The sequence below is a fragment of the Gambusia affinis genome, linkage group LG19, assembly GCF_019740435.1.
Source record: "Gambusia affinis linkage group LG19, SWU_Gaff_1.0, whole genome shotgun sequence".
NCBI lineage: Eukaryota > Metazoa > Chordata > Actinopteri > Cyprinodontiformes > Poeciliidae > Gambusia > Gambusia affinis.
Window position 1 is genome coordinate 3643331 of NC_057886.1, and position 21544 is coordinate 3664874.

Sequence of the window (21544 nt, forward strand, 5' to 3'; positions counted from 1 at the left end):
TAAACAAGCTATCTTGTGCCACAATAAGGAAGCAATTAAGTTATTTATAATGAGCACTCTCCCTCTATAAGACAACTGTGGTAGCAACCATCTCCATTTTTCTAATCTTCCTTCCACTTTCTCCAACACTCCCTCCCAGTTCTTTTTTTCTGTGTCTTCATCTCCCAAATATACCCCAAGATATTTCAACCCCCCCCTTTTCCATTTTAAACTACCTGGAAGCTGAGGAAGCCCATTCATCCAGCTTCCTATTGCCAGAGCTTCACTTTTAGCCCAGTTGACACGAGCAGCTGACAATTTGCAAAACAACTCAACAAATTTACCTAAATTATTCACTTCATCTTGGTTTTTAACAAAAATAATGACATCATCAGCATACGCTGATAAATTAAACGATACATTAAAACTTGGAAAAACCAAACCTTCAATTTTTGACCTGATCTTCTTTAACAGTGGTTCAATAGACAGAGCATATAACATTCCAGACAATGAACAACCTTGTCGAACACCTCTCGTGACTTTAAAAGGTTTACACAAACCGCCATTAATTTTCAGTACACTCTCAATGTTCTCATATAGAACCATAATCTTGGCAATAAATCCAGAACCGAGACCAAACCTTTCCAACACTTTCCACAGGTATCGGTGCTCGACTCTGTCAAAAGCCTTTTCTTGGTCTAAAGAAACTAAACCAATGTTGCATCCCAATGATCTAGAGACGCCCAAAATATCTCTAATAAGAGAAATATTATCAATCATCGATCTGCCAGGAACACAGTAAGTTTGTGTTTGATGAATAACCTGCTCCATCACCTTCTTTAGTCTGTTTGCCAGAACCTTTGACAGCAGTTTATAGTCTGTACACAACAGAGAAACCGGTCGCCAGTTCTTAATTTCTTGAAGATCACCTTTCTTTGGTAGCAATGAGAACTGCTCTCCTGCAGCTTTGAGGTAGAAATCCTTCAGCAAAACTCTCCTCAAAAACCTCCAAAAGGTCAACACAGAGGTCAGACCAGAACGCTCTGTAAAATTCACTGGGAAGTCCATCGATACCGGTGCTTTCCTCCTTCCATACTTTGCAAAGCAGCGTTAATCTCCTCCAAAGTCATAGGTTCTCCCAACTCCTTGGCAAAGTCCTCGGAGACTCTTGGAAGATCACTGCAGAAGTCGTTGAAACTGTCTTCATCCTCGATGTATTCAGAGCTGTACAGATCTGCATAGAAATCTGCTGCTCTCCTCCTGATGTCACCGCCTGCAGTCAAAAGAGCACCTGCAGTTGATTTCAAACCGTGTATAAACTTGCATTGTCCTTGTTTTTTTCCAACGAGAAGAAAAACTTTGTTGGCGCATCCATTAAAGCAACTTTCTGAAATCGGCATCGAACCAGCGCTCCTGTGTTTTTGAGCCCAGCAAATCAGCCAACTCGGCTTTTTTCGTCTTGAGGTTCTCAAATGACCTCGATCTCCTGTGGATTGTGCAGAAGTCTGCAACTCCACAATTTCAATCTCTAGATCTTTAATAGACTTGGTTAAACTAGATGAAACATTGACAGTGTACTGTTGACATAATTCTTTAATTTCAATTTTCCCCCGATCCCACCACTGCCCTATACACGTAAAATCTTCTTTTCTAGTTTTGTGCATTTTCCAGAAAGCAATGAATGTTTCTTTAAAATTAGTATCCAATAGCAAAGCAGTGTTAAAATGCCAATAAGCGGATTTATGTTTGATGTTTGCAATAAACGCACTACAAGAAACCAAAGCATGATCTGAAAAACTTACAGGATGGATACTACAGTCTTGAAAAATTCAAATTATGTCTAAAACTATATATTCTATCCAACCTAGCTGCAGAAATGGAAATATCTGTATTTCTAGCCCATGTATATTGTATTTTTGAGTGTGCATCTCTCTCAAATATCAACCAATGAAAATAAATCAATCAAATGTTTCAAGAAAGTTGCTGAAGCTGGATGAGGTTCAAAATGATTTCTATCCAACTGATCATTTTCTGTACAGTTAAAATCCCCACCCAAAAAAAGAAAATCATTTGTGTCACACTTACACAAAACATTCTCAAGTTCATGTAACAAACGAATCCTCTCAACTCTTGTATTGGGGGCATAAATGTTAACAAACACAATACTAAAACACTCATATTTTGCTTTCACCACCATTAATCTACCCTTAATAACTTCTTCACACTGATAAGATACAGGTAGAAAATTTTTCGAAAACAGAATTGCAACTCCCCCACTGGTCTGATTTAAATGACTCAGAATTATTTCTCCTCCCCACTCTCTCCTCCAATTGATCTCATTTGAACAATCACTGTGTGTTTCTTGTACCATTAACACATTTATATGTTTTAAATTCATTAGTTCAAACACACTGATTCTCTTCTTCACATCTCTGGCTCCATTCAGATTTAATGTAGAAACTCTGAACTGGCTCATAACCAAAGATGAAAGCAAAAACACAAAAGAAAAAAACCAGACATTTAAACTTCCAATTCATCGTTGAATTCCTGCTTAAGTTTTCCGATTAATTTTTTCAACCTGTAAACTTCTTTATCATTATATCCCCCTTTTCTTTTGTTGTTCAACTGAGATCTCACATGAGTGAAAAAAAGTTTCTTGTCAGGAAAAAAATCTTCTACTTTTACATTTTTCATATTCTTAGTGATTTTTAAAAAATTTTTAACATTCAACACACCATAACCTTTCCTTTTTGACTTTGAACTATGGAATTGCAAGATGAGGCCAAACTATCTTCAGTCCAGCCTTCATCTTCACCTTCCTCTTCCTCATCCATAATACTTTCTGACTCTGGAACTTTTCCTGAACATTCCAATTCCGTATCTTCTTCATCATTATCAATTTGAGAACCAATAATACTTTCAGAAAATTTCCTCTTTGAGAAAATTTCAAAACATCTTCCTCTGGCGTTTGACTGCATCCCTCATCTTCTATTTCCTCAATATCTGTTTTCCTCTGGAAAGCTTCTAGTAAACTCTGACTCTGTCCCTCCTCACTGTTATCTTCCTGCCTTTCTTGTGAAACATTCACCGATTGATTTTTCGAGATTTGCTCTCCGTTCTCTACCACACTTTGCTTTTGCACTTCTTTTTCATTCTGAACATTTTAGACGTTTCAGACGTTTGTCCTTCTGTTTCTATTGTCACTGCGCTCCTTGAGTCTGGAACTTCAGCTTGACCAATCAGATTTTCGTTTTCTTTATTTTGAGTTTGCGCTGAATTAACAGAAGAAGGTTTTTTTCCAGGACACATTCGAACCAGGTGACCAACTTCCCCGCAACCAAAACACACCACAGTGCCCGAGTTTACATAAATGGCATAATCAAACTCATCCACTCGCACATTAAGCACCAAGTTAAGATCTTCGTTTTTTTTGTTCAAAATCATGAGGACTTGTCTTCTGTGTGAAACTACGTGTTTTAGCTGCGGTGACTTGCAGCCCGACGGCATTTTCCTAATCGCGGAAATAATTTTCCCATGCCTCGACAACTCCCTCACCAACAATTCATCACTGATGAACGGTGGTATGTTCGCAATCGTGACTTTTTTAGCAGGAGTACTCAAAGGAGAAACAGACAAAAACACATCATTCACCACAATGCCTTTTTCAATCACCTTGTTTGCCTTCTCCACGCTGTCAACAAAAATAACCACCGCGCTGTTCATCCGAGCAGCAGATTTAATGCTACAACAACCTACAACTTCTCCCACCGCCAAGCTACATTCCTCTACCGTCATAGTAGGATCATTGGGTATGATTTTCAAACCATGTTGTCTAGTAAGTTTGGTCAAGTCCATTTCCGGCATTTTGCGCCAAAAGGCAAAATGCCGGTGTAACACACAGATATATAACCAATTACACTTAATCCAACTTCACAACCACAATATCTAAAGAATAATATCCACACAAAAAAAAAACTCATAAAGAGGGAAAAAACAAAGTTAGAAAACTTCAATCTCTCAGTCCGCTCACCACACGCTCCTCCACCAACCCCCAGCATGCAGTGCGAAAGAAAGAAAGAAAGAAAGAAAGAAAGAAAAGTCAGAGGACTCCCAGAGAGCAGGAAGAAAACCACTTCTTTTTTTTTTTTACTTTTTTTCCACTGTTCAACACTTTAGGGTGGAGGGAGGGATGTTTGATCGTTGACACTTTTATTTTTTTTTCCAATTTGGACACGTGCACATTTGTCACGAGCTGCAGTCTGTTCACTCCCCATAGCGATTTTATCACTGGCTAACAAGAAAAACAAAATAATAAAAGAAAGGGGAAAAAATAAACAGAAATACCTCAAGGACAGTTGTTTACCACCAGGGGAATCCCCTGCGCCATTACAAACTGGGAACATGTGCCAAAAATCCTTAGGCGAGCGCGCGCGTGTGTATATATAGGCTAATGATGTTTTTTCTGCTCAGCTGTAAAGATATGTGATGCAAAAAAACAAAACTGTCCCAGGGAATGCAACATCAGCGGAGGGAGTCCCAGCTTGCCGCTTGCTCTGCGCTATTTGCCGCAAAGTGAACAGAAATGAAAGCTCTCATCCAGCTCTGACCTCTGCGGCCGGGGTCACAAATCTCCTGGAAAGCCAGCGCTTCAGGAAGAAAGCAGGTTGGGGCATCAAACTGAAATATCTCCTTCTTACTCTACGCTCTGCTCTCCTTAAAGGGACAGTGAACGCCGCAGTGTGTAACCTTTTACTTTACCTGCTAAAACTTTCATCGTGTCGCGACAGTAGGACGGCCTATTAGGGCCATAGGTAGAGAAAAAGGAGGAGTCAATTTCCGCCAAAATATTTCTTGAAAAACAAGGAACTCTGAAACTCAGAAATGTCTAAATCTTTTCTGGGAATTTTCAGAATTTTCAACTTTTCAAACTCTGCAGTTTCTTTTTCTTTTTCTTTTTTTGTATAAAATGACTGAGATTAATCCCAAAAAAAATTTCTGAGTTTTTTTGGCAGGAATTTATTCCTCCCTTTTTCTGTCACAGGAATGAGACAGATCACCTCTACTTCCACCTGCAGCTACTATATGTCTGAATAAAAACACCACTCTAATTTAAAAAAACAAACAAACAAAAACAAAACAACAACCAATCAGAACCTGGAGGAGGATGTTAGGGATGTCAATCATCCTCATGCACTTGCTGTTAAATGTGTTAATTGGGGAGAAACAACTTAAAGTTACAGAAAAAACGTCTATTCGCATTCATCTTTGGTAGCTAGCTACCTTTTAGCATTCATGACACAGTGCACAGGGAGGGGTGATTGACAGAACAAAGACCCGCCTCCTGGCTCTGATTGGTTGTTTCTTAGTTAGCAGCGGGGAAGGCAAAAGATGTTGACAGATTATCTGTCTCATATCCATACTTTAACAACAGTTTCAACAAATATGCAAAAACAGAGAAAAGAAAAAAGTTACCGTACATAGTGCAACTTTAAAGCTTCATGTAACAGTTTGCAGAAATCCCTCTGAAATGTTGACAGCAGAGTTGCTTTAGGATTGTAGAACTCCAGTTTGGTCTTTATTTAATCAGGAAATGTTCTTTAAAAAAATTACTATAAATATCCCTTTAGAGAGCAGATGTGTCTCCACACCTCCCCAAAAATCCAGAAACTGTAAAACTGCTTACTCTGCCGTTATACAGTTGGGAAGAATCCAAAGAAACAAAATCAGCAACGATGATCACAGGCATGAAGAAAAGGGAGGGGGAAAAAAATCTATGAACTATTCTTGGAGCATAAGGATGGCAAATGGAAAAAGCAGCAATATGGGGATTTAAAAAAATGTTTAAGGCCAAAGATCAAGCCGTCTTTTGGCAGTTAATACCCCTGCTGCCAAGGACAACAGTAGTTACCTTTGGATTATTAATTTCAGTGTGACGTTCCGGCAGATCGCTGTAATCCATCACCAGCACTGTGGGGACTTGTCCCACCGGCGAGGCCCGGCCCCAACCCTCCCATGTGCTGATGCAACAGGAAACGGAGACGTTTCTTTAAGGCGCCGTTGACTTTTCCACGGCTCTGGATCCTGATCAGTTGTTGTGGAGAAATGCTTACAGATCCGAATTCTGGGCAAACCGACCGACCAGACCGACAACTGTAGCATATAAAACACAGAAGCAATTATTATTTTGTTGTGTTGACTTCTAAATAGAGGAGAAAACTTAAAACTTGGCCGCGTGGGGCTAACACGAGCAGGGATTTGGCATGTATGGTGTTTATTTTGCGGCCATAATTAAAACGTTCATCCATGAACTGTCCCTTCAGGGTCCCAGGAGAGCTGGCAGTGATTGGGTGAGAGGCGGCATAAACTCCGGACAGATCGCCAAATGCAAACGACAAGCAGTCATGCAGACGCACTCTGAAACCTTAGCATGATTTTAGAGATACCAGCTAACCTAAAGGTCATGGCTATCAATCTGTACCTCTCTGATTTAAAACTGGTGATTGGACTGATGTTCTGGGCCTGGTTGGTTTCCTATAAGGGCCACAACAAACTAGCATCGCTAGGCGGGTTATGGTGTCTGAAGAAACTGGAATTCGGCTCTCATTTGTTGACAATGAGCTGATCCCAAAAGCATCACATTAAAGTGTCCGAAGAGTTAAGGGCTGGACCACCGTGCCTCGTGTGTGAACAACACCTCAGTGTAGTCAAAACGTTGTTAACATGTTGATGTCCAAGACTTTTATATTGAGATATTTGTTGATATTCGGTGATTTTAGAAGTTCTTGCCTTTATTGGGACAGAACCACATCAAACACTTTAATCCCAGCCTCTACATCTTTGACTTGGGAGATTCGGCCCAGACATATGGCCTAAACAAAAACTAATTTTGACAAATAAATTTCTTTTCCGCATTTCTGGACACCGAAATCAGCCACGTGTTTTCTGTTGAGTTAGTAAACCTTTGCCCTTAATTGCTAGATTTAAAAAAAAAGACCGCCAATCTTTCCTAATCCAGCAGCAGTTCAGTGACCATTTAGACTTTACATAACAATAAAACACGGCGAATTTGTCATAATACATTACGCTTCCTTTTATTTATAAAAATCATATTTCTAGCGGCTTCCTTTCTAGAAGATTCTTGCAGGTTTTGAGGCTGGAAATAACCAACTTTTAGTCCTTTTCCCACAGTAACAACTTCCACACTGAAGGTTGTAGCTATGGCAACCTGCTAGCTCTCGGAGTTAATTTGTGGAGGAAGTAAAGATCAGGATACTGGCACTTTGAGCTCAACGCGAAAGACGGACGGCCAAGCCTCACAGTGAAAACATGCAAAGAGTTCTAGAATAAGAAATGGCTTGACAATAATAATGCAAATAAATGTTGTTGGTTTTTTTTTATTGATTATTGAGAAGGATAACCAACCTCTTTCTCTTTGTCATGTTATTTTTGTGAATCAAAAGAGATCTTTTTTTGTTTGTTTGTCTGTTACAAAATTGTTTTCCCTTACGCCTCCATTTTCCATTAATAAAAATAGGCTACGTTTCAATCTAAATTTGCAGAGGGTTTGAACAAACCTGGGGTGAAACTGAATCAGAAAAAGATCACATTTTAGCTTTTGGACAGACTGATAATAACCAGTGGAGTGCATTCGCTCATTTCTGGTTTATTGTTTATTAAAGCATGCTGGTCATTTCTGCTGGAACATACTATCGCGTTTTGAACCATTGCCTTTTTTCCCCCTCAAAAAATATCATAAATAAATAAATAAATAAGTACAGTTGTTGATCATATACCAAGAAAACTAATTCAGATAAACTTCATCCACCGCTTGTCATGCAGGATTCTCTACATAACCAAAACATTTCCAACACTTTTCGGTATCATTGGGAGAAAATCCAAATTAATAATAATAAAAAAAATAAGATAAGATCCAAGAAAACTTTTAAGATTTTTTTTTTTTACTTTAAATTTTGAATGAACGATATGTACCGGCCAAAATGTGGCTGCGATTGGCTCGCGCGCTGAGCTTAATGAGTGTAACCAAAACCTGTCCAGCAGGGTTCCCGCACCGCGGGAACTTGAACACCGGGAAGAAACGCAGTGCTCTCAACCAGCTGAATCCACCTAGAAACATGTGCGACACAACCGAGTCACACTTCAGGTGTTCTATATAACTTCCTTTAAACACGTCTCGACGCCTCATCCCTCCCACTCACGCGCTCACTCAGAAATAGACCTGTCAACGTGCCACCATCCCTTATCGCCTAACTGTTAACAAGCCTATTTGCCTGTGACTGACGTTGACGCGATCCCTAAAGCCCCGGCTTGGCACCGGATCGCTCCTAAGCCAAATTAAGCCTCCGTCATGCCCACCCCCACCTTCAGTCGCGAGCTCGCCGCCCCTCTTCCCCCGACACCCACCCAGCCCCCACCACCACCCCTCGTGCCATGGGAACCCTAAATCTTTAATGACGATGGAGAGCTCCGCGCGCTCCCACGATACAAAAGCGGCGACATCTGTCTCTGTAAGTGCCGCACTCCAGAGCACCTCCATTTGTTCTGGCCTAAAAGTCCTCCAAAGAAATCAGATGTAGAAGCCAAGAGAGAGAGAGAGAGAGACAGACAGACAGACAGAGATAGAGAGAGAGAGAGAGAGAGAGAGAGAGAGAGAGAGAGAGAGAGAGAGAAAGAGAGAGAGAAAGAGAGAGAAAGAGAGAGAGAGAGAGAGAGAGAGAGAGAGAGAGAGAGAGAGAGAGAGAGGGAGAGAGAGAGAGAGATGCTTCAGTGCGCTAAAAGCTTTTCAGATCGCCTCCCCTTGTTCCGACGCTCCGACCGCAGCCCACCTGCTCACGGCTACTTTCAGCTCAGCTCGCCGGTACTTACAATCAGATAAAACCGCACCGCTGAACGTCTGATAGAGCCCCGGTGCTTTGGTTTGGAACTGGAATTGTGGTGAAAATAATAATAATAATCCTGCGACAGACTGGCGACCTCTCCAGGGTGAACCCCGCTGTTCTGTCAGATAGCCATACATTGTCAGATCGTCATACGCGTATGACAAACTGATGGCTATATCTGTCAGATCTGCATACGTTTCAGCATACGTTGTCAAATACGTTGTCAGATAGTCATACGCTTAGCTCAGACATGTATACGTTGTCATTACCATATGATTTTATTTAATCAGCAACATAGAATCATGACGTAGATAAGGATTTTTTTCAAAAGTGAAACACTGGTTTTGCCCCAGTTTCAGTGGGTAAAATTGCGTTTTCATACACGACATGCTATCCAAGTTAGCAGACATGTTATCCAACCCAAAAATATTAAGGAAGTGGGGGACGTGAATTTAAACAGGGCGTGTTTTAGGACGTGTTTTGTAGTTTACTGCAGCTGCAGCAGCATTAAATTTAATTTATTTAGTTACTTTTTATTGTGTCTCTTCTCGCGTATGACAAGCTGACGACTCCTCTCAATATGGCGGACCTCCTGCAGAATGCGCATGCGTGCGCATGCGCTCTTACCATATGTATGCAATTCTGACATGTATGGCTATCTGACAGAACACCGCCTCTCACCCAGAACGTTAGCTGGGGATAGGCACCAGCAACCCTCCCGACCCCATTAGGGACAAGGGTGAATAGAAAACGGATGGATAATAATAATAATAATAATAATAATAATAATAATAATAATAATAATAATAATAATAATAATAATAATAATAATAATAATAATAATAGTTCTTTACAATTAAAGAAAATGTATCTTAACATTATGTTTTATTTATTTATGTAAAGCAAGCCAGAAACTAGTTATTTAAATACTTAATTCATGTTTTTCTTGTAATATTACTCCAAGCTGTGTGGTTGTTTGTCCTGTATGTCTCTGTGTTGCCCTGCGACAGACCGGCGACCTGTCCAGGGTGACCCCGCCTCTCGCCCGGAACATTAGCTGGAGATAGGAACCAGCACCTCCCGACCCCACTGGGGACGAAGGGTGTAAGAAAATGGATGGATGGATTATTCCAAGCAGTTTGCGCCATCTTGCTCCAGTCCACTAGGCGGCGGTAAAACGCAGAAAAAAAAATAAATGTAAAGAGTTTGGAACCAGAAGAAGCGAACAGAAAAAAAGATGGCGGCGTCCATGTTGGTGCAGAGGACGGCAGCCTTTTGTGGGACTTTAAAGGGAGCTTCCCTGTCCAAAGCCATCCTTCCTGTGAACTGCCGCTGTGGGTTTGTGTTGCAGACCGCAAGCTACAACCCCAAGCCGCTGAGGCTGAACCTCCGGGATCCCTACGTCCCCGACAAGGAGAGCAGTGAAACTCCGGAGTGGCAGAAGACGTCTCGGTATGACAGGAAGCTGTTCGGCCGCTACGGCTCAGCCTCGGGCATCGCCCCCGCCTCTCTGTGGCCGTCTCCCGTGGAGCTGGAGAAGATTATAGCGGAGGAAAAAGAGTGGCACCCACCTTTGGAAGTTATGCTGAAGAACATAGAGACTAGAGAGAAGGAGGAAACCGAGAAGAGGCTCGCGAAGTAAGTCACACTACAGCTGCTCTGATTGGTTAATTTCTCTCGTTTTTGTTTGTTCTTCACTTTGTGCAACTTTTTCTGTGAAGGAGGTTACAGCGCATTGCAAAGTATTCATACCCCCTGAAACGTTTCATCCTTTATGTTACAATCATAAACTTGAATATGGAGTGGAAAGTAACACGTTACATTTACTCGCATTATTGTAATTATGTATAATTTGCCTGTACTTCGCATTTCTCTGTCATTCATAAAACCCGAACGTTTAGTTTTATTTCAGGATACTTTGTGTAAAATTTTAAATATCCGTTAGTAAGTAGAAACAACAATTAAATAAAATAAAACGGCAGTAATCCTTGTACTGGATTAGTAGTCAGACGTTGCGGAGTGGGAAAAACCAGTCAAGCAAAGTTCATGGTAAACAGATCAAACTCTTTTGATATATTTGACACATTAATCTTTCAGTGTATTTTGTAAATGCATCGTTTGAAACTGGAAATGGAAGCCGTAAGGCTCTGCTCCAAACCTACCCAGTGGGGAAGCACGGTGGTGGCAGCATCATGGTGTTGACCAATGCGCTCCGTAGCGTTCAGATATTTGTGATTATAAAAGTAAAAACATTTCCTTCCATTGATGTTTGCGGTTGTACTGTGACAAAAAATGAAAAGTCAAATATAATTTAAATGTAATCTGATTTGTCGGTGTTATATGAATAAAGATTTAACAGGGGAAAAACAAAACTCCGCTCTAGCTCTGATGTTAGCGCCTGCTGTGTTTATTGGGCGGCACCGACTGATTTCTTTTGTGTTTTTTTTCGCCACAGGGAGAAGCTCATAGCGGCGAACATGGCCAAGATGCCCAAGATGGTGGAAGACTGGCGTAGGGAAAAGCGAGAGGCCAAGCAGAAGCTGAAGGAGGAGAAGGAGCGGAAAGCCAAGCTGCTGGCCGAGGCGCGGGAACGCTTCGGGTACAACGTGGACCCCCGCAGCCCCAAGTTCCTGGAGATGGTCGCCGAGATAGAGAAGGAAGATAAGAAGAAACGGAAACTGCTGAAGCGCAGGCAGAAGGGGGAGCAGGCTGCAGCGCCCCCTGCTGCCCAGCCCTAGAACTGGAGTTTTCAGCAACACATGGTGTCAGTATAAACAACAAAAACTCAATTCTGGTTTAATCAGTCATGGCTGGAATTGTGTTTTTACAACTGTGTATACTAAACTGGCGACATGTTGCTATGTTTGTATTTATTGCGCTAGAAAGTGGACTTTACAAGCCATTGCAGTCCTTCTTTTGTGATTCAATATCTTCTTTGATGATGGAAAACAATTTTTTCTTTTTGTTTCTTTGTATTTTCACCATCTTCTCATGTGTACAGACTTTAGAACAAAATATAATTCTTCCAAATCATCACCTTGTTTGAACTCTTTTTTAAAAAAAAGGGGAGATCAACACAACAAGCTAACTTGCAGCATGTCAAATATCCTAATAAATCTAAAACTTACTGATGGTTTTAGGACAGTATTCAAACTCTTGTAGCTTCATCACATTTTCCGACAACCTTCAGAGTTTTGTATCCTTGTGAAGTAGGGGGATTTTTTTTTTTTTGTCTAAAACACGTGGCTTGGATTTGTACTAATCCTCTTGAGTCAATATTTGATAGAACCATCAATTAGAGCAGCTCTGTAGGAAATCTCTACGAACGACCAATGGTCAAAATGTTTGATTTTGTTCTCGTCTGATCAGAGAAAACCTTCTTCCACATGTTTGCAGTGGATTTTATTAAGGTGTATCAGTGACCAACAGTTTCCCACAATGCATCACACTATTAAAAATGACACATAGTCACTTTAATGGTAGCTACTGCAGTTTACAGTTCCCCACCGATTCTTCCCTTCTCTTCAAGAAGAACACAGCACAACAACACGTTTGAATAAACCTCACAATGCCTTTGATTTCTCTAAAATAAGCTCAATTAGTAAAGATTCATTGTCATTATAAACCGTAAAACCTTCTCCGTTGAATAAAATAACTTGCATATGTACACTCAGGTGTGTGTTCGCCCGTGACAGGTAGTGAAAATCCCAGCTCTGCTGCTGTCTGTCTGAGCAGCGCTCCTCTGTAAATCACAGTGACCGCACAAAAAAACACCTTCATGACTGGAACCCGACTGTCTGTCGTATGTAAAAGTCAGGTTTGCTGTAAGTACACTACGGGTTAAAACGGTCCGTAACGAGCAGTCTGGTCTCTTCCGTCACATCTGGCTGTCTTCCTCCTCAGGGTTCGCCTTGAGTTTGGCCAGAGCAGCGTGGATCCTGAACAGAGTCCTGGACTCCATGGAGTAGTCCTTGTAGTTGTGCCTGAGGGACACAAGAGCAGGTCGAGCTAGTTCATGTTTCTAAAAGAAATCCCTGCATCCCGCAAGTAAGTCCGGATGAGCACAAGTTAGTGTTATTCACAGATAATTCATGTCATTTTAAATAGAGGAGCATTTAAAGAGACGTTGGTTAGATTGGAACAAGAACAGCACGCTGCGCTTGCGGCTTCACCCTGCTTCGCTACTCAGTCAGTCACAGTGAAAGTTTAACCAAATGTTTTCCATTTGATGTTTTTTTTTAAATGGCAATAGAAAACTCTGATGGGCTTTTTTTTTTTTGGAAGGTCAGCAAATAGCTTCTTGTTGAATTTCCATAACCACCTGGTATGAAATGTTTCTGAGCGGATCAGTTTGGAGCACCGGCTTGTTTTATGAGTACCAGTATTTGACGCTGGTGTCGGGGCCATATACGGTATTTGGACGCCACCAATTTTAATTAATGGAAAGATTTCTAAATACAAAAACATTGATAGTCAATAATTATAGATTATTGCAACCATAATATTCTACATATTCCAATAATCCAATAGTAACATGACTAGTGTTGCTTTTCTGTTTAAAATAGAAGGAATGACATCCTGTTGTACATTCTTATGTCCAAGATTTGCAGTAATACCATGGAACCATGTCATGTTTCAGGCTAAGCATGTCTTACTTACTTGACTTTATGGAGTATCTTGATAGCCGCATCTCTCCTGCCTTGGTCGATGTAAAGCAGACTGAGCTCCACCAGAGCGTTGGGCACCAGGTAGTGATCAAACTTAATCTTCTTTTCACTAAAAACACAAAGAGATCAGCAAAGACAACCTGCGGTAAACAAGTGTTTTAAACAGACCGCAGGGATTAAAGACATCAGTGGTTATGTTACGTTACGATGGCAGCAGAGTTTTCATGCATTCAGATATGTTGAACTTTGATGCATTTTATGACGTTACAACTGCAAAATTTAATGTAAATTATGTAGTTTATGGTCTCAGGACGTTGGTCAGAGTTGATAGGAAGACAATAGAGGTTGAGAAAAGATTCAAGACTCAAAGGGTCACCATCCAGCAGGACAATGACCCTAAACATACGACAGGAGCTGCGAAAGTCCTGCCTGAGATTTAAGATTCGATGTGCCTGGACCCTTTCCAGCCAGTCTAGTCTGTTTTATAGAATGAAAAAAAGCCTCTTTTTCTACGGTTTGCTTCCTACAGAGGATCCGAACTCTCATCTATTGAGAAACGATTGGTTCCTAGAGGCATACACTCTGTTGAAGTTTTAAATTGTACCCAGTCGCTGACTTTTGTTTGTGATGCATGCAACGGCCAGTTCGTTGCTAAAAAGCAGCTAACCAGAAATCGTCTGCGCCGTAAACAACAATCCTTTAGTGCGGAGAGGGAAGTGCAGAGCTGAACCAGACGACTGTTTCTGCCAACTCAATGTTTGTGAAGCGTGGCCGACACGAACTGAACGTGTTTCACTTCAGTCTGCTAAAACTACAGGCAGGCCACGATTCTAAAACAGCAAAAATTAACATCAACGTTCTCAACTTCTTCTGTTCGCTGATCGGCTCTGTTGAAATTACAACAGAGGATCAACATCAACGGGAGAAATTCCAGACGGAGCAGAGACGTGAAGGAAGGCAAACCCCAGGTACAAACCTGATAGAGACACACTTTACTGATTTTTATTTCTCGGAGAAAAAAAAATAAAATCAGCTAGTTTGAGTTGGTCAACATAAAATCCCAGTAAAATGGATTCAAGTCAGTAATTTACACGAGGTAGAAATGCTTTTGCAAGGCACTGCTGCTTTTTAAAAGTACGAGCATTCCACGTCGGACATTGATGCCAGGCTAATATTTGCCGGGCAAATATTTACAGTGTGAGAAAACTCAAGCAGGGAAAAGCTGCTTTCATTTCTTAGGAGTTCTCTTATCAAATGATCTGTGAGGGTTTCAAAGAAAGTTGCTCTTGTTCTCACAGTGAGAATCTGAACTGAGCCCACCTGGAGCAGACCTTGTTGAAGCACTCCTCAGCAGCCTGCAGGATCCCCTGGTTCTTAAAGCACAAACCCTTCAGCATGTGGATCAAGCAGCGGTCGTCGACCAGGTATTCGTGCTCTGCAAAATAAATGAGAGCATGTCCTAGAACCAAAAGCGGCACTCAAGTAAGAGCAGCACTTCTTCAACTCACTTTTGCTCAAGTAAAAGTGAAAAGTAGCCACACAGGAAATTAGGAAAAGTATTTGGTAAAAAGTCTACTCAAGTACTGAGTAACTGATCAAATTATCAGTAATTTAATTTCTCAAAGTTACATCATCAGACGGAACAAAATATAAAGCTGAGTGGCAATTTTGTTTTTTTAAGGACGAAAATGACAATAATTCTTAAAACGTAAAAAAATAAAAAATAAATTAGGCAAGATAAAAAATTTTCCAAATCAGTTTTATTAATAAAAAAAAACCTCATAAAACTTTTATTAAAACTGCAGGTGTGCGCCTGCACCTGGTGATTTCTTTGGTTAAAATCCAGAAATGTTACTCAAGTAAGAGTAAAAGTACTTCATAATAAAATAAATTCTCACTCATTTCAGCGACTTAAGTAAAAGTAAAAAAAGTACAGTGTAGTAAAATACTCCAAAAAGTACTTTTTAAAATTTTACTATTATTGTTATTTTAAAGTTACAAAAGTGAATGTAATTGAGTAAATGTAACAAGTTTCTCCCCAAACTAAAACTCCAGTGATGTTGTGTGACAAGCTGCGATACCGGGAGATTCCAGCAGAGTGCGCTCTGCCTCCACCAGAGTCTGCATCATCCCCTCGGTCAGCTCTGGCCGCTTGCTGATCATGCTGAAGCCGTTCCACATGTACATCATCTCCTGTGATTGCGCAGGCGTGACGTGAGTCAAACAGAACTGTCCGTGTGGGTTTCTCTGATCCTTTTCATGCTTTCTGACTCACCAGAACCGGCACCGGCAGCCTGACCGGGTTGGGAGACTTGTAGCGTCGGGCTTTACGGATCGCAAACTTTTCCGTCGGAGGAGACTTGCCTGCTATCTTCTGCTTGAGGGTCGGTACTTGTCTGAAGAAAAGGGAAGGAGATTGAAACAGATTTAGAATCGAAGTGTTACTTTAGGTTGGGGGGGAAAAAAAAAATTATGGTAGACCTTATCTGCCATGAAAGAAAAACAATGCTAGCCCAACAAGAAGTCATAATTTCGACTTTCAGTGTCATAATTATGACATGCAAAGTCATGATGACGAGATTCAAAGTCCTAATTTTGAGATTTAGAGTCATAATCACGAGATAGAAAAAAATCATCATTTTGCTTCTCAAGGTCATAATTATAAGATTCAAGATCATCATTTAGAGATACAAAATTGTTTCTCCAGGTTCTCATAATCAGAACTTTGATTATGCCAATCTCATAATCATCACTTTAAAACTGCAGAGAAAGATGGTGTAGCCTATTGACTCAGAGGGGCTGAAAACTACGGAGTCCCATAAGGACATGGAGCTTTTGTTTGTTTGTTTGTTTGTTTCTGTTACCTTGCAAAACTTTTGCATTCCCTCACAGTAGGTTTTGCGTTCTGATCCGTTCATGCGGCATAACTAAATATTGACAGTTTCTAACGGTGGTCATATTACTTTCTGTTATAATATCAGGCTTTTGTGAGGTTTTTCCATGCATGCTAATATCTTGTTGTGCAATATCTAAAGTTTTATAATCTTTTCTTTAGTATAGAAATGCACCACAAACCTATAAACAGAAACTTTACGCAAGTAGAAAGAAAGAAAAAAAAAACCCATCCAGACTATTTGGACTATTTCTGGGTAATTATAAGAGGGTAATAAAATCATCTGACAGTTTTGATTGTGTCTTTCTTGTGTTGGTCTGAATGGTTATTAAAGGGTCGTTCAGGTGTGCAGTTCCACCGCAAACAGACATAAACATGCAGTGAATAAATCGATTTTCAGTCAGTTTTGTGCATCAAAGAGTTAATAATAATAATAATAATTAATAATGAACAGGTTTTAACTGAGGCTCTTTAAATGTGTATGTATTAGAAATTTTAAACTGACATTTGATGCAGTTTCTTCTCTCAAGGAAGAAGACATCTGCTTTCATATACATCATGTGTATTTTTATTTTTATTTTTTATATACAAAATACCGTATTGAACAGTAGGGAACGCAAAAGATTTTGAGGCAATGCAAAAGAAACATTTTTCCCCATGTTCCCTGCGGGGCTCCGTAGAAAACAAAACACTTCTCTCTCTTTTTTTAAAAAGATTTATTTAAAAAATAAAATTCTCACTCATTTCAGTACATGTCATTCATCTCAGAACTCTCTGATTCTTCCTCAGTAACATGTGACAGCTGGGAGTTCCTGCATCTTTTACCTTCAGAAAGAGACTCTCCGACTGATTTGTTTGCCAAACCCTGGGATTTCCGTCGAAACCTGTAAAAAAAATTAATAAATAGAAAAGCGAACTCAAAGTACAGAAATGTTACATCATGAAGGATTGGTAGAAATAATTGTCAAAATATAAATACATCAGATTCAAAGCAAATATGAGCTCATATATTCTCCCTCAAATCAGGGTCAGGTTGGAATCAGCAACATTTTTTGTCCTCCTATCTAAAATGGCATCATTATTTTCACAGCAGGCTTTAAATTTCAACCAATTTAAAGTTACAATTCAAATTGGTTGAAATTATAGCCAATTTAAAACTGAATTTCTACACATGCTCCATTTAAAGGTACAGTGCAACTTGTACAAAATGTCTTTTGCATATTTATTAAAGTTGTTGTGACAATATGAGACAATCTGTGAAAAGTTCAATCTTTTCCATCTTCTCCCTCAGCTGCTATTTCCATCTGAAGAAAGGCACAGCTCCTGGTCAAAAACAACCAATCAGAGCCCGGAGGAGGGGCTTAGTGCTGTCAATTAACTTTCTGTACGTGCTGCTCAATATGCTAGCAGAGAAACAGAAAAACTGTTTACCTGCCATCATCAACATGCAACTTGCTATGCTAGCTGCAGTGTAGCAGATAGAAAGGAGGAGGAATAAACAGCACTACTCAGAGGGTGGTTGACAGCGATAAGCCCCTCCTCCTAGCTCTGATTGGCTGTCTCTTAGCACTAGCAGAAAACATGAGCTCAGTTTTTTCCAGATTATGTGTCTCACTGGACTGAAACAAATATGTAAAAATAGAAATTTTAAATAAAAGTTACATACTACAGCTGTAAAGAAATGGGAGTGCAGGCGGACATTGTGCCTCAAGGTAAGAATGCCAGTCTGAAGATGAACATAAAAGCCAAAGACAAGTTGAATGCAGGTTCCGGCTCAGAGCTGTGAGACATTTCTCTCTGCTCACTGGACAAACTACTGATGATGTTTCGATCTAAACACAGTTCTATGACTAGATCCAACATTTTCCTCTGCTCCTCTGTATTCTTTTATTCATTTTTTTTTATGGTAGTGACTTCTGGCTTTTTTTAATAGACCGATTGTCCAACAATTGACGCTTATCTCAACGGGGATAAGCACAAATGCAAAATACAAGTTTGCATGCATGGTCACAGCAAAGCAATAAATGTAATTGCGCCTCCACAATTCGCTGAGCACAACAGCAAAATAAAAGAGGCGCTGTGACGGTGTGCACGTAGGACCAGGCTGACCTCTGGCAGACCTCCTGGGCGCTCTTCATGGTGTCCCCCGCGTTGGTGATGTCGTCGTGCTGAAAGGTCATCATGGCCTGCATCTCCAGCACCGTGGCGTAGATCAGAGCATGGTACATGCTCTCCTGGACTCTAAAAGCAAAAAACGGGAGCAACACAAGACCACAGGATCAAACACCTCTCCACCTCTGGCTGTGAACAAACGCGGCTCGGCTCAGACGCTGTTCGGCCGGCGCATTTTCCTGCGTAGGCCAGATAAGAGGCCAGGTATCTTCCCCCCCACTGGTCGTTCCTTTCTATCCGCTCCGTCTTGTGCAACGTGTTTGCACTGCACGGTTGACGCTCCGCAGCCTTGTTGAGTCAGGCGGGTCTTGGGCGTCAGCTTCAGCAAACACTTGATATCCTGGAGACCTAAAGCCCGTCGGCCGGGCCGCTGAGTTTCAGGGCTCAAGCCACAACAACAACAACAACAACAAAAAAGAAAGAAAGAAAAAAGAAAAAGAGTCTGAAGACGGCAGCAGAAGCTGAATACTTGCTGACATCATGCTGTGAACACTACTACCGCAGGGCTTAGAGGTGGCTTTTTATTTTTATTTTTTTAACGGTGAGAGCCGGCCGACTGTAGGTGGTGGAGCGGGATTAGCGTTACCTTGGCCGCAGCCTCTCCAGGCTCTCGTTGAAGTGGTTGTTAAGGAAGAGATCCAGGGCCTCCATGCACTCATCCAGACTCGCTTTCAGGGTCATCTCAGAGGAACTACAGCACAAACGGGCGCAAAGATGAGCAAGAGAGATATGACTGAAGTGAGACGGGGGAGGAGGGAGGAGGGGGGGATGGTGTTGCAGTATACGCACTTATAAGCCTGCATGTTTATTCAGCGCTGTCACAATAAGCAATAAATCAATTTGTCGCATGATAAAATAAACCGAGAGCAGTATTTTTTTTTTTTACAACAGTCATCAGTACCGTTGAATAACTTTCTACTGTTAGCTTAGCCTTTCAGAGGTAAGATATTCACTTCGCTTCAAAAATACTTTATTGATTCTGGAGGAAAATCAAATGTTTTTGAAATTCATATCTGATCATTTTCTTCAAAGAGTTAATGATGACAATGATGATAGATGTGGACAGGAAGGAACGCCTGTAGCGGTCAGTATTGCAGCGAGTCTGAAGAAGCCTCTGACTGAAGGCACGGTTGTTTTTTCATAAATAGGAAAAAACAACCTTGTATGAGCATCTTAGCCTTGGTTGTCAGGGAAACGGTCGCCAGGACACTTTGTTAGGATACATGCAAAAGGTTCAGAACTATGTTGCAAATGTTTTGGGATTTAATTACAAAACAATTCAGATTGTTTGTTATTGTTTGTTTTGTATTTTTAACACGGGGGCACAAACCAAAGAAGTAATATGACCTGAACAATGAGGATTAAGTTAGGACTGAACCGTTTTATTTAATTTCTTATCAAAAGTGTTGATATCGAACTACCAAAAATTAAATAATTATGACAATTGCACTTAAAAAAATAGTGCAATTGTCAAACTGTTACTAAGAAAGTAATAAACAATAAAGACTTCCTGTGTGTCATCGTTCAATTTCTGAAATCTTTGGAGGAAAATTTTAAAATAGCTTTAAAAAAATTCTGTCATCTTTAGCTTTTACATCTACATTCGGAGTGAAATGTCAGTCTTTTGAGCCACTTTAGCCTTGGGAGCACCTTTGATCGGTTATATCGAATAAAACTGAACCGAAGACATGCGGTGCTTTAAAGTACCGCATAACAACAAACATGGAGGGTCGCATACAAATAAAGCAATCATGTTTTAAATCCCATCTATCATCAATTCTCTCCAACTTGGTTCCTTCTCGTAAACACTTTCTGCTCCACTAACTGAAGGCACGCAACCTGCTTCCTGGAACAGCAACTCCGCTTTCTCTCTCTCCCGTTTCTAACAGTTTAATGAATCGGTATGCGGGATCATGAGGACTGGAACGCTTTCCAGATGCCAGTGAAGATTGTCCCTGCACGTCGTCAAAAAAAAAAAAAAAAAAAGGAGCGTCTTTCCCAAAGCTCGAACACAAGAAAGCTGTCAGCGAACTCGAGAGAGCGGAAACGTCAAAAATAAACAAAAAACTTTTTCCACCCATCCTCCTCCCCAAAAAAGTTTTTCTTTCCTTCTCCTGTGAAGTCTGAACTTACTTCTCCGCAGCATTTGGGTCTTTCCCATTGGACATGATCCCTCTGCGGGCGCCGCGCCGCGAACACCTGTTAGGAAGCCAACAGCAGATCCTGTCCGCATTCAGGAAGAGTTCCGCATATCCGACTAGACGCGGAGCTCTGAGGAGCTACATAGAAACAGGTTTTCTCTCGATCAAATTCTGGCAGAGCATTCAGAGGTGAAGGCACGCGCTCATCTGTGCGGATCTTAACTGTTGGAGCGTGCGCAGTAGAGGCGCGCTGACTCCTCCTCGCTGGCTCCTCGCGCGCGCACACACACGCACACACGCGCACATTAGTTTCATCCAAACTAATGAGAACATTTTAACAAAAAAAACAAAAAAATACATGGAATTTATGCTTTGATATTAGAATCAAGTGTGTAAAAATAATTTTTACATTTTTATTATCTTTCCTGTATTAAACTAATTTTGCTTTCATTCTTGTTGTGATAATTTTATTGGTTGAAATGAAGTTGTAATAATTCATGTAATGTAGAAAGCTGACGCGGCTTCTGATGCCTAAATAAACAACCAGGCGCTCAGCGGTTCAGATGTAATTTCGAACCGCAGACACTTGAGGGCGATGTTGTCACATCTGTGCGATGAGCGACAAGGCTGTGTGAAGCACTGACGCTGACTCAGTCGATACTTTTCATGTTTTTAGTTTTCAAAACGAGGTGGAATTAAATAATACACGTTTCTGAGAAGCGATAAGATAGAACAGGGCGTCAAACTCAGTTTCACTGTGGGCCATATATCGGAAATCTGAATGTTCTTAACGGG

General features: G+C 40.8%; 2 protein-coding genes across 2 annotated transcripts; one reads left to right on the plus strand and one right to left on the minus strand.

Moving 5' to 3' along the window:
* The first annotated feature begins 9934 nt into the window (after positions 1-9934).
* gadd45gip1 (growth arrest and DNA-damage-inducible, gamma interacting protein 1) lies at positions 9935-11909 on the plus strand. Its single transcript, XM_044099314.1, has 2 exons — positions 9935-10514; positions 11332-11909. Exons 1-2 carry the CDS (start codon positions 10114-10116, stop codon positions 11612-11614), a joined length of 684 nt encoding a protein of 227 aa, XP_043955249.1. The 5' UTR covers positions 9935-10113; the 3' UTR covers positions 11615-11909.
* A 351-nt stretch (positions 11910-12260) lies between these two features.
* Positions 12261-21031, minus strand: zgc:158403 (tetratricopeptide repeat protein 39A). Its single transcript, XM_044100286.1, has 9 exons — positions 20742-21031; positions 19195-19299; positions 18546-18677; positions 17189-17320; positions 15819-15987; positions 15625-15736; positions 14864-14978; positions 13536-13652; positions 12261-12859 (listed from the first exon to the last, which is right to left on the minus strand). Exons 1-9 carry the CDS (start codon positions 20774-20776, stop codon positions 12754-12756), a joined length of 1023 nt encoding a protein of 340 aa, XP_043956221.1. The 5' UTR covers positions 20777-21031; the 3' UTR covers positions 12261-12753.
* Positions 21032-21544: the final 513 nt, after the last annotated feature.

Coding starts and splice junctions, on each gene's coding strand:
- gadd45gip1 (XM_044099314.1), top strand. CDS start 10,114: ATGGCGGCGTCCATGTTGGTGCAGAGGACGGCAGCCTTTTGTGGGACT. Junction 10,515..11,331: donor ACCGAGAAGAGGCTCGCGAA/GTAAGTCACACT, acceptor TTTTCGCCACAG/GGAGAAGCTCATAGCGGCGA.
- zgc:158403 (XM_044100286.1), bottom strand. CDS start 20,776: ATGTCCAATGGGAAAGACCCAAATGCTGCGGAGAA. Junction 19,300..20,741: donor GACCCAAATGCTGCGGAGAA/GTAAGTTCAGAC, acceptor TTTGTGCTGTAG/TTCCTCTGAGATGACCCTGA. Junction 15,988..17,188: donor AGTTCTGAGATGAATGACAT/GTACTGAAATGA, acceptor CCCAACCTAAAG/TAACACTTCGATTCTAAATC.